The 12,368-nt window shown below is 40.8% G+C and overlaps 1 protein-coding gene across 2 annotated transcripts in view; it reads right to left on the bottom strand.

Annotated features, from left to right (window-relative positions):
• Positions 1 to 12,368, bottom strand: part of MED24 (mediator complex subunit 24) — a 266,977-nt gene that overhangs the window by 76,387 nt on the left and 178,222 nt on the right. For both annotated transcript variants that reach the window (XM_067787769.1, XM_067787770.1), the window contains 2 exons: positions 11,096 to 11,739; positions 10,827 to 11,019 (listed from right to left, as the gene is read on the bottom strand). In XM_067787769.1, the coding sequence (XP_067643870.1) occupies positions 10,827 to 11,019; positions 11,096 to 11,739 (837 nt within the window). The remainder of the gene's footprint in view (positions 1 to 10,826; positions 11,020 to 11,095; positions 11,740 to 12,368) is intronic.

Genomic DNA, 12,368 nt, shown 5'->3' with positions numbered 1-12,368 from the left:
GAAGTATATATCTATCTCGATTCCTTTATACCTGTACAACCAACTGTTATCCAATCAAACTTAATATACTCAGTGAGCTCTGCTCAACTGAGTATAAAAACATGAATATTTTACTGTGCTTTGAAGCTATGTATAAGTATTTCATGATCAACTATTTTTAAGTAAACATTTTCCAGTTTTTTAACAGCCGAAAATCTGGTTTCGAATTACTTGCTGAAAATAAGTAAAAGTAAATTTTTTTTACTATTTCAGCAGAAATATATGATTTTCAAAGGGACATACAAACAATTGTACAATGTATTGATCGTAACAGCCTTCATCTACGAGTAGGTATTTCTTGTTTTTATGTTGTTTAACCCCCGAAACACAATATACGCATGCTTCTATTGAAAAAAAAGACAAATACCTACGTACAAAATTTGCACATCTACCGGTAGCTTGGCAAATACTAGAAGCTTCCTAGGATTTAAGCCACTTGCTGCTTCTAGATCTGACAGCTGTATCACTCCTAATAGCTAGAGTCTTAGCCTTGCAAGGGAGGGGCAAGAGCACAGAACGTGCTCGAATGTTTCCTCCTCCAGCCCGCACTATCTGCTAATCACTGACCAAGCCTAATTTAAAGGCATGTGGCGTCAGAAGGCTGTGTCGCCTGTATCGCCTCGTCCGCCATTTGAGCACCCTTGCGCCAACCGTTCACCTCTATTGTGGCCTTAAGATTGCCCTCGAAGCGCAGATAGGGAATCAGGTAGTATGTTCGTCTTGTGATTGATGACGCTATACTACTATGGCTGTATGGTCGGTCAAGCTGCCCCGATGCACCGAGCCTGGTTGCAGTTGTTAACGCTATGTTCTTTGCTACCAGGTCTACAGGTGGAATGTGCAGAATGCCATACAGTGCAGCTATCGGGGTTGTTTTCAGGGCTCCCGTAATGGTAAGCATTGATAGTCCCCAACCCCCCTCTAATTTTTTGAAGTAGGTTGCTTTTTATGTGGCTTTCCACCAAACAAGTAATCCATAGTATAGGATAGGGCTTACAAGGCCTGTAAAAACCCAATGAGAAAGAGAGGGCGATAAGCCCCACGTACACCCCAGCATTCTTTTACATGCATAATGTGCCGTTGAAGCCTTCTTCACCCTCTCCACGTTGAGCTTCCATGAAAGCTTACTGTCTAGGACGATTCCTAGATACTTTGTGCAAGGTTTCTCCTGTAGGGTCATCCCTCCTAACTTAGGCCTGATCCAATTTGGGACCTTTTACTTCTTTGTGAACAAGACCATATCCGTCTTATCCGCGTTGACTTTCAACCCGACATTTGATGCCCAGGTATGAATATACCGAAGCGCCCGATCCATCAAAGAGCTAATCGTTGGAAGGCACTTTCCACTTATGACAATTGCAACATCATCCGCGTAAGCCGTAAGTTTTACGGGTCCCTCATCAAATCGCCTGAGCAGTTGGTTGATGACCAGCGTCCCCAGCAGAGGTTATAGCACCCCTCCCTGCGGCGTTCTCCTGTCCGCTGATTTCGTGGCCTCGTACAATCCCCATTGTGATGTAATCTTCCTGCAATTTAACATGCAGCCGATCCGTCTGGTTAACGCTGGATGTACTTTAATGTAATTAAGACCATCCATAATCGCCCATTTAGAAACATTATTGAAATCCCCGGCAATGTCTAAGAAGACTCCTAGAGCATATTCCTTATATTCCAGGGCTTTCTCTACGCTTATTACCACCCTATGCAATGCGGTGTCTACCGACTTGCCTTTGGTGTACGCATGTTGTGTTGAGGAGGGCAGCTTTTCATCCACGTTGGAATTTATATACACATTTATCAGCCTCTCAAAGGTTTTAATGGGTCTATAATCTTTGGGATACACGTGACCGATCTTCCCCGCCTTTGGTAGGAAAGCTACTCGAGCAGTTCTCCCAAGAGTGCGGTACATGATTCAGTCTTATGCACCCATCGAATATTATTTTAAGCCATTCCACGACCGCCCTACTTGAAACTTTTAGCATGGCCGGAAATATACCATCTGGGCTCAGCGATTTAAGCTTAGAAAACGTCTTCACTGCCCATTCGATCTTGGTATATCACCAAGCCCGGCACTACCCGCTCCGTGATCGAAGTGTGAGTGCTGTCTGCTGGCTCTTCTAAACCCTCTCCCGATGGGAAATGTGTATCGAGAAGCACCTCAAAGGATTCCTCAACGTGACCATTCCCTGTTCTCTTTCTTTATTAGTACCTGGACTATATTTCCCCTTGCTAGGACTTTTCTCAACCGCGCTGTTTCGCTGGAGCACTCTATGTCCGTACAGAAACTTTTCCATGCGATTCTCTTCGCCCTGGAAATTTCACGCTTGTAGATCCTCAGTAGATCCCTGTCTTCTTAGATGACTCAGCTCATTGCTCCACCAGGGCGGCTTTGCTTTTCCTCTGAATCTTCTTAGAGGGCAAGCTTTGTTATACGCAGTCATAAGCGTCCTTGTTAGGAATTAATTAGACTCCTCCAGTTCTTCCACATTGGCTACCTCTTTGGGTTGTCCCAGTTTCGTTTCTATCTGTTTCTAGGATTTAGTCCGGTTTGTTGACCTAGGGTTTCTAACGGTTGCTCCCTTCTCTACCCTCTTTAGAGGGATGCTGAAGCTGATATACGCATTGTCGGAGAAGGATGTTCTATCAAGAACCATCCAATCATACCTTGATATATCACGTTCGGAGCTCAGTGTAATATCCAAAATATTGCTAGATGTTGGACCAATGTATGTAGAGACATTTCCCCTGTTGGCTATCTGCAAATTGGTTTGCAGGATGCAACAAACAAGAGATTCACCTCTCTCGTTCGTATCTGCTTCTCCCCCCGCCCTTTGCGCCCTTCGTCCTGTACTAGCCTCTTGCAATCCATCGGTGGAACCTCCGCAGCATGGGCCATGTAGCAGGATGCCAGGATAAGTGCCTGCTTATTCCTTTGCTCAACGGCCACCACTACGAGGTCCTCAGTAGTGTAATTAGGCAGCATATATGAATGCAGCTGTTTCCTTACCATTATTACAGTTCGCACCCGTCCTTCCGTTTGCGCATAGTAAACGCCAAATCCGCGCGCGCTAAGTCCAGAAACCTTTCCTCCCGATGAGAGCCACGGCTCCTGGATCAGCGTCACGTCAAACGAACCCTCCTCAAGGGTCAGGAGGGGTTCGCTCGACGCCACTTTACTGTGTTGGAGGTTTATCTGTAGGATCGCAGCACCATTGGTCTGTTTGTCCCCCTCCAGCACCTACGTCGTGATGTCGTCCTCCCCTTGCCCTTTTGGTTTAGAGTGTTCGAAGCCCCCTTCAGCCTCTTGTAACTGTTGTGCCGGGTGTTCCTCTGTGCGACTCACAGCACCATCTGGCTGTTGGTCCTCTTCTAACACCTTCGTGGTGACGTCGGCTGCCTCCACCTGTCTTTTTTCCCTTATACTTTGGAGGTCCTTTTCGACTTCGCCCACTTCCAGCGTTTTAGGATTTTTATCCTCGGGACTTCTTTTCCTGAGTCGCATATAATTTTGCCTGTACCAAAGGACATTTTTCCAAGCTGCGTATACAATATATCCTCCGCCTGCTTGTTTATTTGGAAGATGTAGAACTGACCTTCCTCCGTAGGCCGAGATACAGTAAGTACCTTCCAATTCTGTGTCGGTATGTTCGGATTCTGATTCTGCAGAAGACGCAGTGTATTATACGACTTCATCACGCATGGTATCCATACCTTACATTTTGATACCGTGGGGATTTGCACTTTAACCACCACCTCAAACCTCGCGTTCGTACCTTACCTTTGGAGGTTTGGAACCACTTCCTCCAGCCACCGAAAGCTCGCGATGCTGTAGCATCATCTTCACACCATTATACCATCCCCCCGAATCAAAGGTTGGAAGGGGCTTACTTGGTTGTTCCCGCATCATCTTAAGCATTAAGCTAATAAGCTCCCTTTCTACAGATCTCCACCTTTCACTAGTCATCTGTCCGAAAGGACTGCTACGATCAACCAGCGCCACAGTCAGTGACTGCTTTGCCACCTCACTCATCTTCTCGGGAAAAGCCGGCGTCTTAGTGTTAACTTCCTTTGGCACCTCAGAGAAAGCCGGAGTCTTAGCTTTAACTCCCTTTAGCACCTCCGAGAAAGCCGGAGTCTTAGCGTTATCTCCCTTTGGCTTATCTCCTACTTCTGTAGTTGGAACTACCCTCTTAATCGCAGCTTTCGGGGTAGTTGCTACCTCGCTATTGGGGCGCATCTGTGTTACAGCTTTGGGCCTACTTGTCTTGTCTATGCGACTGCCCTGCCTCGTGGCTCTGGGACTGGGTCCTTTCTCCCTCTTGAAAACAGGCTTGTCGCCTTCCGCCGAACGTTGCCTCTTCATTCTGCCATTCGACGCTTCTTTCTCCTCGTAGCGGTTGCAGAACCGGGTGTTTCTCGCAGCAAACCTTTTGAACTGCCTTCGACCTACTTCTACCGCCTCATGGGCCCATTCCAAGCGCTCGATCTCCACTTCTGTTGGGTCGACCACTGCTCCCAGGCGTTGGACAATTCTTAGTGCTGCACGGTACTGCGAGAGAGCTCTTTTACTTCCTATGCTCCGTACCCTTCTCCACTCTTCCACTCCGTTTTCATTTGTGTGCTTTTCCAATACGGAGTTCATTGAATCAGCACTATCGCTCCCCGAGTCCGACGCATCGCTTAATGCGTATTTGTCGTCCTTGGCTTGCGACTCAGTCCTCCTCTTATTATCCTCCTTATTACAATTTGGTAATGAGTCGTTCATCGTGGTTGTACGACCACCTGCCCGACAAGGCGGGCTCAGCGGTCCAGTATTATATACGGTGAAAGAACCGTCAGCCACAGCAGCGCCCCTTACTGTGATAAGGCCATCAATACTTCCCGAGGTGGCCCGGTATCGGGAAGGCTCCGTTCGAATACAGCCGAATTTATCTCCTGGTTCATCCATAGTCGGGCGCTATGGAGATCGGCTAAGCCCTGACACCAGCGACAAGGTGCCTACCCTAGTGAGGGTGCTAAACTAGCTGATCGTGACAATTTATTTCATAACTTTACAAATTAGTTAAAGAGAAGAAATTTAAATAGATGCAATTATCTATACTATAATAAATCTCTAGAAAATCGTGTCTGTACATCCAAGATTTAAAAAAAAAAAATGAGTGTACTTGACGTTTGGAATGTCGTAGAATCCATCGGCACCACTTTTTTCTGTTTGTCTGTTTGTCGGTTTGTCTGTATGATATCGATAATCTCGGAAACTAACGAATGGATTTTTATGAGACTGTCACAGATGGATAGCCTGTAATCCACAAGGGAATCTAGAACTTATTTCATTAAAATCGCGTGAGAAACAAAAAAGATATAGTTGTTTAAGCTATAATTAAGCTACTTTTAAGGATTTTTTTTTTTGAAAAACAAAGGAAAATGCACTTAGTTTCCAAACAAATATCAAAGAATGCCTTTGCAAAGTTTTTTTCAGCTTCATATAAATTAAAAATCAAATTCATGAATAGATACAGTGGCGTACCAAAAAAAATTATTTCACGCTGCCATATTACGATAATCGGTTAAAATGAGGTTACCTAAAATCTCTAAATATGCGTACAATATGGGCATCAAACAATAGAGGAAGGTCACAGGTTTCATTTGAATTTTGTGATATTTCGATAAATTAATCGATAACTGAGTTATCGGTGAAAATGTATTTGCTCCAAAATCTTTAAATTTACCTACAATATGAAATACTTTTAGCTAAGATTTTAAACCTTTTACACGCGTTAATCAGGGACTCAAACCTTTTGGTGCAATTCAGTTTATCTATTCGCTGACAGGTGGCGCAAAGTTTTCGTGTGTACTGCGATGCTTTGGTAGGTGTGCGATTGGTTGTCGTACACTTACACTAAATAAAATATAAAAAAAAAATAAGGCCACTTTAATATAAATACGCATCCCGAACAACGTCGGGTACCCTGCTAGTTAATATTTTATTATTATTGACAGCGCGTTTGTGAAAATTATCTTTTAACGGGGTAGTCATTTATGTTCCTTTCATGCAATATACGAGTTGACACTTTTCTGGGGTAGGAGTAACTCTATTAAGGTTTTACCATTATTTAGGCAACAATTAATTTTATTTTTTTTTTCAGAAAAGGAAACGCTATTAGATATTTAAACTTTAATATTTCCACTGTAACAATTTTTATGTGGAACAAAAATATAAAGGTGGAGTGCAAAAAATAAACTTGCGATATAATCTTTACCTTACTCCGGCTATGTGCGTTCCACCTTTATATTTTTGTTCCACATAAAATTTGTTACACTGGCTTTGTTAAAATTTGAATATCACAGTTCAACAAGAATGTGCGATTGTTTAAAGAGATCTCCCAGCGGGTTAGGGGGCCAGAATATACCCGCGGTAGGTATGCCTGTTGTAAGAGGCGACTAAAATACCAGATTAAAGAGGCTGTGTAGCGCAACCCTTTCAGGTTGCCAGCGCAATATATAGCTTCTCCAAACCCAATTGTCAATCTCACCCATCCGCGGCGAATCCTGTTTCACTAACATACGAGGCTCTGGCGACCCCAAGCTCCTCATGGAACTTGGGGGTGGGGATGGAGGGATGACCTGAAGGTTTAACTTGGCCATATACATCGTTCCCGAGATGGTCGGGCTAGCTCCTTACTGATGCTGTGTTACCGGAGCGTACCGGATCTGTATCCGGCAAAGGACCATCACATCGATAACACTTCTCAAAGCCTTCGGGGAGAAATCTTATCGCTACAACAACAACAACAACATTGTTTAAAGAGACGTTTTTCGTTTCTTCTGGCCCATTTATATAAAGGCAATACTTAGAAGTTTTTTATCGTCTTTTTATTTTCTCCTTTTGTTTCATTGTCAAGGTGACCTAAACTTTGTAAAAGGTTTCAAGTTTCCAGCACAATGAGTAGTAACATAAAAATCGATTGCAAGATTCCAAAATTCCAAATGGACTTTTTAGTACCTCTAAATACCTCTTTCCCTGTTCCATCTAGAAAACTCTGTTATCCTACATATTACAATCTCAATTTTCGTACAAAGTTTCAAGGCTCTGGGTTTACGGGGAGTTCTTTAAAATTCGAAAGTAAAATTTCCTAATTTAGACGATTTTTTCAATCTTTACGGTCCGTACGGCCTACCGAAAACTGTTTTCCTTTATGTTGCATTATCATGGAGTTCTGAAGTATGTTCTTAGCTTCAAGAATCTAGCTCTACGGAAACTTACTCAAATAGCGGTCGCAAGATTCCACATTTTGTAAATGGACTTTCTAAAAATCTCGATCCCTGTCCAATCTAGAAAACTTTTTATACTAAATATTACAACCTAATAAAGCCCAAATCTTCGTTCAAAATTTCAGATCTTTGAGTTATCAGGGAATTCCTTGAAACTTGAAAGCAAAACTTCCATGCTTTTATTTAATAATTTGGGAAAAATTTAAACAACGTGACACATCAGGACGAACAAGGCGACAGCTGTTTCGATTATACCTTGTAAATCTCTTGAAAGCCTTTTCTCCCGGGAGTGGGAGTCGAACCCGCACTCCTACGATAGTTGAAATGGTTACAAACGCATTCAGCTACGTCATGCCTTAGTTGTTGTAAAGTTTTTCCCCATTGCCTTCTTTTTGCATATTTTAATCTTTTACACATTACATACTTCGTATGTTGTTGTTGTTGTATTAATAATGAAGACACTCCCCGAAGGTTTTGGGGAGTGTTATCGATGTTGATGGTCTTGGCGGATACAGATCCGGTACGCACTGGTAACAAAGCACCATGAAGGTACTAGCCTGACCATCTCGGGAACGATTAATATGACCACATTAAAGCTTCTAGTCTATCCCGCCCCCACCCCCTAGTTCCATGGGGAATTTGGGGTCGCCAGAGCCTCGCCTGCTAAACATGATACATTCATATTTGCAACAGGACTTCCCTCGGGTTGCGGAAGCTTTGAAGCTGTAAAGCTTTATATTTCGCTTATCAACCTCTTGAATCCAAAAATTGCTTCCAATTAATTCTAAAATTTCCATGCTCGTTCGTTTTTTTCACGACCCCTGGACCATCTAGTAAAGTTTTTTCCCTCATGTTAAATTGTCATCGGGTTTCGATGTGTGTTCAAAGGTTCAAGACCCAAGATCTCCTGGAAGTCACTCAAAAATGGATTGCAAGATTCTCCAAATTTGTATGGAAATTGGCGGAAAACATCAAACGGAACTAGTATTAAGGAATTAAAAACTTGTTTTATCCAAAGCTTATATTTGCCATTGCAAAGTTTCCAATATCAAATGCACAGAATTCTGAACTGCCTTAAAGGGAATTCCTTGAATAAATACACAATTGCAAAAGTAATGACTTGGAAATATTACTACATTAAGAAGAAAAAGCTTAAAAATGTAAATGCATTAAATACTGTGGCGAATGTTACCATCACTAAGTGATACTCACATCACTAAGGTTATTAAATAAAGGCACAACAACAATAAAGCCAGCTGCCACTCCGGTGTACGTAAACAAATCAATCATCATTTACTCACATACATACAAGGCAACGGAGAGATAGGACCAAACACATGTAATCATCAGCCGAAATAGCAGCCTTCCTGAAATTTTGCTAAATGATGATAAAATAGGTTTCCAGGATGTTGTTACCAATCTAGGCTTCAGAATTAATTCTAGTCTTACTAGTCAGCTTTGTGGTGGGTAAAATCTATAACACCCTTCGCCATCTTTACAGAACTGCCTACATACTACCGCGAGACACTAAACTGAAGCTGGTCAAAACTCTTATAATACCTAAAGTTTCTTACAGTGAACTTATATATGGTAACCTTGATTCAGTATCGCTTAGCAAACTTCAGCTGGCCATAAATAATGCCGCCCGATTTGTTTTTTCTAAAATAAAGTACGATCACATATCTTCGTGTACCGTGCAAATACTCGGGAGTGACGTTAGCAATTTCTTAAAAATGAGAAATCTATGTTTCTTGCACAAACTTCTGCATTCTCAATATCCCCCTTACCTATTTAACAAGCTAATCTTGTGTCAGTCCACTCGAACATTGAATCTGTTGATACCGGATTTTAAATACTCGACATCCTCTAGAATGTTCTTTGTCAGTACAATCCGTCTATGGAACTCACTTCCTTCCAAGACAAAAGGAATTCGTAAAGCAAGATGTTTCAAACAAGCAGTATTATATTTCCTAAACTCTTAACTTACCCTAATTTACATATCTCAAACCTTCATTCTTCAAACATTGGTCTGGAATTGTTTCTATCACACTATTATTAATTTTATACGTACAAGCTTTTTATTATTTTTAATCAAAATTTTGTACTCATTCTTTATTAAGTTTATTTATATGTAACTTGAATTTTTTTGATGTGATTGATGTACTACCTAAAAGACAGTGTCTTACTTGTACAAATAAGTTTTAAATAAATAAATAGTACTCACATGTACACACGCATATGGTTACAAACTACAAGTATATGGCTGGTAACCAAGCATGAAGCTCGCGAAATTACTAGACCTTAGGAGAAATGGGTGAACGAGGAAACCGAGAGTATAAAAGCAGCGCAAGCTGAGGCATGACTAATCAGTTTTGATTTAAGCACGCTATTGGTTGTGAAGTATAAGTGTTATTTTGAAGTACTCTCAAAGTAGTCTAATAAAGCCCATTTTGCATTATTGAATATTGGAGTTATTTATTCAACAGTTTAGCGATTCGAACGTTAGCAGAAGGATTGGAATAAGTGGAATTCCCCAAAATTCGTTACAATACATTTTTTATTACATCAAGTGAGCAAAATGCTAATGCGCGAGAATCCGTGCTATCCTACGTGGCCCGAGCTCTCGAGGTTTAAGAAACAATGTTACTAGCTTTCTATGTTTATAATAGAACAGCGTTTATCGCTTCCGCTCTGTCTGGAGCCTCAGCATTGCTGTACCCAAATATCAAATAGACAAATTGCATCAAAAATTTTAATTGCATTTCCAAAATAATGGTACTTGCCGTTGTGTAGCGAAATGTTTTACATGTACATCAGTAACCAAATGTTGTTTAGTTCAATCATTTAACAGATATTCAATAATATTACAGGAACATTTCGTATCCATTAAATCTAGCTGTAAATTGTCTTCTAAAAGTAATCCGAAAGCTTCCACTACTTCCGGAATATGGTACTCACATATAAACACGCACTACCAGTATATGGCTGGTAACCAAGCATAAAGCTCGCGAAATTACTAGACCTTAGGATAAATGGGTGAACGAGGAAACCGAGAGTATAAAAGCAGCGCAAGCTGAGGCATGACTAATCAGTTTTGATTTAAGCACGCTATTGGTTGTGAAGTATAAGTGTTATTGTGAAGTACTCTCAAAGTAGTCTAATAAAGCCCATTTTGCATTATTGAATATTGGAGTTATTTATTCAATTTATTCAACAGTTTAGCTATTCGAACGTTGGCAGAAGGATTGGAAAAGGTGGAATTCCCCAAAATTCGTTACAATACATTTTTTATTACATCAAGTGAGCAAAATGCTAATGCGCGAGAATCCGTGCTATCCTACGTGGCCCGAGTTCTCGAGGTTTAAGAAACAATGTTACTAGCTTTCTATGTTTATAGTAGAACAGCGTTTATAGCTTCCGCTCTGTCTGGAGCCTCAGCATTGCTGTACCCAAATATCAAATAGACAAATTGCATCACAAAATTTTAATTGCATTTCCAAAATAATGGTACTTACCGTTGTGTAGCGAAATGTTTTACATGTAGATCAGTAACCAAATGTTGTTTAGTCCAATCATTTAACAGATATTCAATAATATTACAGGAACATTTCGTATCCATTAAATCTAGCAGTAAATTGTCTTCTAAAAGTAATTCGAAAGCTTCTACTACTTCCGGAATATGGTCATTGGGCGTTTGTTCTTCACTCGCTAAATTAGAAAAAAATATATTTCAAAACATTATTAGACTCAAGAAGAAGACTTGGATCAAATTTATTTAACTCACGGCGTTGCAGTGCATGCAACTGTTTTATGATATGAGGAACTTTGAAGAATGTAAATGCTCCCCACAACGTATCACGACTCACTTCAACAACATTGCTTAGTGAAATGAATCCAGCCCGCACTATTTCGTAAATGAGGCGTGTTAATGAATAATTTTTGAGTCGTTGAATCATTTGCAACTCAGTCACAAAGTAGGAGGTGTCATTGCAAGCATTTAATAAAACTTCTACAGCTAAAAGTGGCTGCACGCAATAGCTTATCGATTCCAGACCGGTGGAATGTAAACATGGCATTGGTAGTTTAGTATCATCCAAATATGCCAATTGTTGTAGAGACTGGACAACGGTATGATAACGTGATAATAAATGACTACTTCCCAAAATGTTCTTCAGTCCATTATATTTGTCACGTATTTTTCCATATGTTTCGATATCGTCATAGCAACCAATATAAAATATACCCATAAGAAATTGGTTAGAGGTAAATTTTTCGACAATAATACAGGTGTGCTCAAACATATATGATTGTTCGCCTGTAATTTCACCACCAATTTCATAGTGTTTCATAACCATTGCAACGATTTGCATTATCCAGTATACGAACGAAGTAACCGCATTCGGTAATATGCTTTCTTCGGTCTTGTTTCTGTAAATATAAAATAATAACAAATTTTGCAAGCGAAGATAACGCTCTACCACTAGTTTGTATTCCTCTCTACAAACAAGTGAATCGAGTCTGCGACCAAAAGGGCGTATTTAACAAATCATTTTGGAGTTTTAAAAGCACATCCTCACTGAAACTTTGTGCCGTTGTTGTTATGGGTTGGACCAATGAGACATAGGCGTTAGAAACGTTGGGTCCACATGGCATTTGGGACACGTTACAAGAAGGATGTACATGGCGTATGCCGGGGTTGATTCTGGATAAGTAAGAGTTTAATTTAATATATTATCCAGATTGAAGTTGGGCTAGAAGTGATGCGCTTCTACAATGTGCGACCGGTTAGATAAACAAAAGTGGGGATAGAACACCACCCTGTGGCACCCCTCATTAAATTCTTCTGGGGTTTGATGTTACAGTCTGAACTGGGTCAATTACTGCCAACCACAATGATAATTTGCAATCCACACTTTGATACTGGGAGGGGTACATTATTCCGAATCTTGCAGTAAAGTGCTGTGATTGACGGTGTCAAAGGCTTTTCATAAGTCTAACGTTGAGAGAGAGATATCGGATGATATGGGAGAGATATCGGATGATATGAGTCTCTTCCG

This window comes from Eurosta solidaginis, chromosome 5 (genome assembly GCF_040869045.1).
Source record: "Eurosta solidaginis isolate ZX-2024a chromosome 5, ASM4086904v1, whole genome shotgun sequence".
In the NCBI taxonomy this organism is placed as follows: domain Eukaryota; kingdom Metazoa; phylum Arthropoda; class Insecta; order Diptera; family Tephritidae; genus Eurosta; species Eurosta solidaginis.
The sequence above is the reverse complement of the archived record's forward strand: the minus strand, read 5'-3'. Positions and strand labels throughout refer to the sequence as shown.